The 2,172-nt window shown below is 49.3% G+C and overlaps 1 protein-coding gene across 1 annotated transcript in view; it reads left to right on the top strand.

The window, feature by feature from the left end:
* YRDC (yrdC N(6)-threonylcarbamoyltransferase domain containing) overlaps window positions 1-1,641 on the top strand; it is a 3,517-nt gene extending 1,876 nt beyond the window's left edge. Inside the window, exons 2-5 of the mRNA XM_009996690.1 lie at window positions 4-33; window positions 319-438; window positions 1,115-1,257; window positions 1,578-1,641. Of these exons, the coding sequence (XP_009994992.1) occupies window positions 4-33; window positions 319-438; window positions 1,115-1,257; window positions 1,578-1,641 (357 nt within the window). The remainder of the gene's footprint in view (window positions 1-3; window positions 34-318; window positions 439-1,114; window positions 1,258-1,577) is intronic.
* The last annotated feature ends 531 nt before the right edge of the window (window positions 1,642-2,172 follow it).

Here is a 2,172-nt window from a genome sequence, read left to right as displayed (position 1 = left end):
GAGCTGAACAAAGACTTAAATCCCTTCACATCGGTAGGTCTCTGCACGGGATGCAGCTCAGGGACGGTTCACGTGCTGCTGTTCCAAGATGTGTTTGCCAGGCGTGGCGGTGAGTGGCGGATCCTAGAGCTGCTCCCTGTGCTGCCCTGTTTCTGTCACCACCTTAGGGGCTGACCTGTGACTGTCGCTGTCTCTGGCTCAGCTGGTGTTTATGTATTGGCCCTCTAGAGCATTGAGTCATGAGGGCTGTAGGCAGTGCAGGTTTGAAAATGGTCTTCAGGATCCGTGTGTAAACCCCTTCTCTCTTCTTCCCTGCAGCTGGTGGGAGTTCGCATCCCAAACCACCCTTTCCTCAGGGATCTGGCACGTGCCTGTGCTGGGCCCCTGGCTCTGACCAGTGCCAACTTCAGCTCCCAGGACAGCACCCTGACCGTGGCGGTGAGTGGCAAGGCAGTGATGGCTGCCAGGGCTGTCACAGCTGGATGCTTCAGCAACAAAACAAACATTTCTCTGCTGCTGACTTTTAAAATTATGATCTCCAGTTAAAATGCTTGTGGGTGTGGGGTGGGGCTGCTTTTTGCTGTGATGCTCAGCTGAAAAAAGCAAGGAGGGCAGAATTGAAAGGAAGGTTCCAAGGCTTGTAGGCAGCTTTTGAAGTGGGTGCCACATCTGAAAGGCAGAACTTCCTGCAGGGGGCTGGCTGTGCTGGGAGGCTGCTGCCTGCATGGCTCCTTGTAGCCCAGGGACTGCCAGTCAAGAAGTGCCTTTTTTTAGAGCTTGTGACCCTGGTGGTGGTACAGTTGGGCACAGTACCAGACAGACACACTCTGTCCTTGCCACAGATGTCTTGATAGACTTCTGTCTTTTTTTGTGAGCTCTTTAACAAATAGTGATGCAGCTGAGAAATCTTCAGCCAGAGAATACTTGTGGCTTTCCTGTGTGTCTGAGATAAATCTGTTCTCAGAACTTAAATAGTGATGTGTTCATGGCAGAAAGCAAGTGAGCTGACCTGAGAGGAAGGGTAAAGACTACCTCCCCACAGACAGTGGGTTCTTGCTACAACACAGTCACAAGCCATCTTCAGGGCTATTGACCACATCTCAGGTTTTTTTAGGAATTCCAAGACCTGTGGCCTCACTTGTCCCTGATAATTGATGGGGGCCCGACTGGGGATGTCCACAGCCCGGAGAGTCGCTTGGGATCGACTGTGGTTGACTTGTCTGTGTCGGGGAAGTTCACCATCATTCGTCCTGGCTGGTGGCTGTTCTGCTGAGTAGAATGGTGTTTTTTTCTTTACTTCAAATGAAATGGAGCTTTGAAGTTAGGATGGGCTGTCTTTTCCTTATTTTCCAGTAGCAGTTGAACCTTCTCATTAATTTTTAGCTTGATTGACAGCACACCCAGAAATTCTGAAGGAGACCCCTTTCCAGAAGCTTCTTTTTGAAATACTGTTTGTTTCTGGAAGTCCTGTTCTCCTGGATTCAAAATGCAGTACTGTGTCTAGTGGGTTGCTTTCTCCTGGAACATGCAATTTAATCCTTAAAAGCCTTTTCCTTTGGTTCTGTTTCTCCCTGCAGTGCCCTGGCCTCCACAGTGGGAATCCTGCGGCAGAAGTATGGCCTGACACCCACGTCCCTGTGAGACCTCGTGCTGGGAGGAGGCTCTGCAGGGCTGGGGGGTGGGCACCGTGTGCCTGTGTGCAGAAGATGGGCCTTCCTGGCCTCCTTCAGTGAGGCCCATGGGTTATGTCACAGTTTAACAACAAAGGAGAGAAGGAAAAAAAAAATTTAAAAAATGGCAGCACAGCAGCTGATGGTACTAATTAGTGCCACATCTGCTGTAGTCTGAGAGACCAACCCAGATACGTCTGCTGGCCTCTGTGCTGCTGCACCATTCCCAGATACCTGTTTTATTAACTTGATCAGGCTTTAAATAAAGTAACTAGAGCATTAGCGTATTGTCAGGGTGGGTTGGCAAAGACAGGGTCTGATCCAATCCCTCTTAACCCTTCCTCCACGTCTTTCTTTATTGTATCTTAACTGAAAGAAAAGCAAAGATGGAAGAGCAGTTTTTGAGCTTTCGTGGTGTCAGCTGTGGTGTCCTCTGGCTGTTTTTCTCTGTTCTAAATGTAATCAAACCTACCACTGAGATGAAACTCTCAGTGCTTTTGAA

This window comes from Chaetura pelagica, unplaced genomic scaffold, assembly GCF_000747805.2.
Source record: "Chaetura pelagica isolate M959 unplaced genomic scaffold, ChaPel_1.0 scaffold1064, whole genome shotgun sequence".
NCBI classification, from domain to species: Eukaryota; Metazoa; Chordata; class Aves; order Apodiformes; family Apodidae; genus Chaetura; species Chaetura pelagica.
Note: the sequence above shows the minus strand (reverse complement) of the source record. Positions and strands in the feature narration are given on the sequence as shown.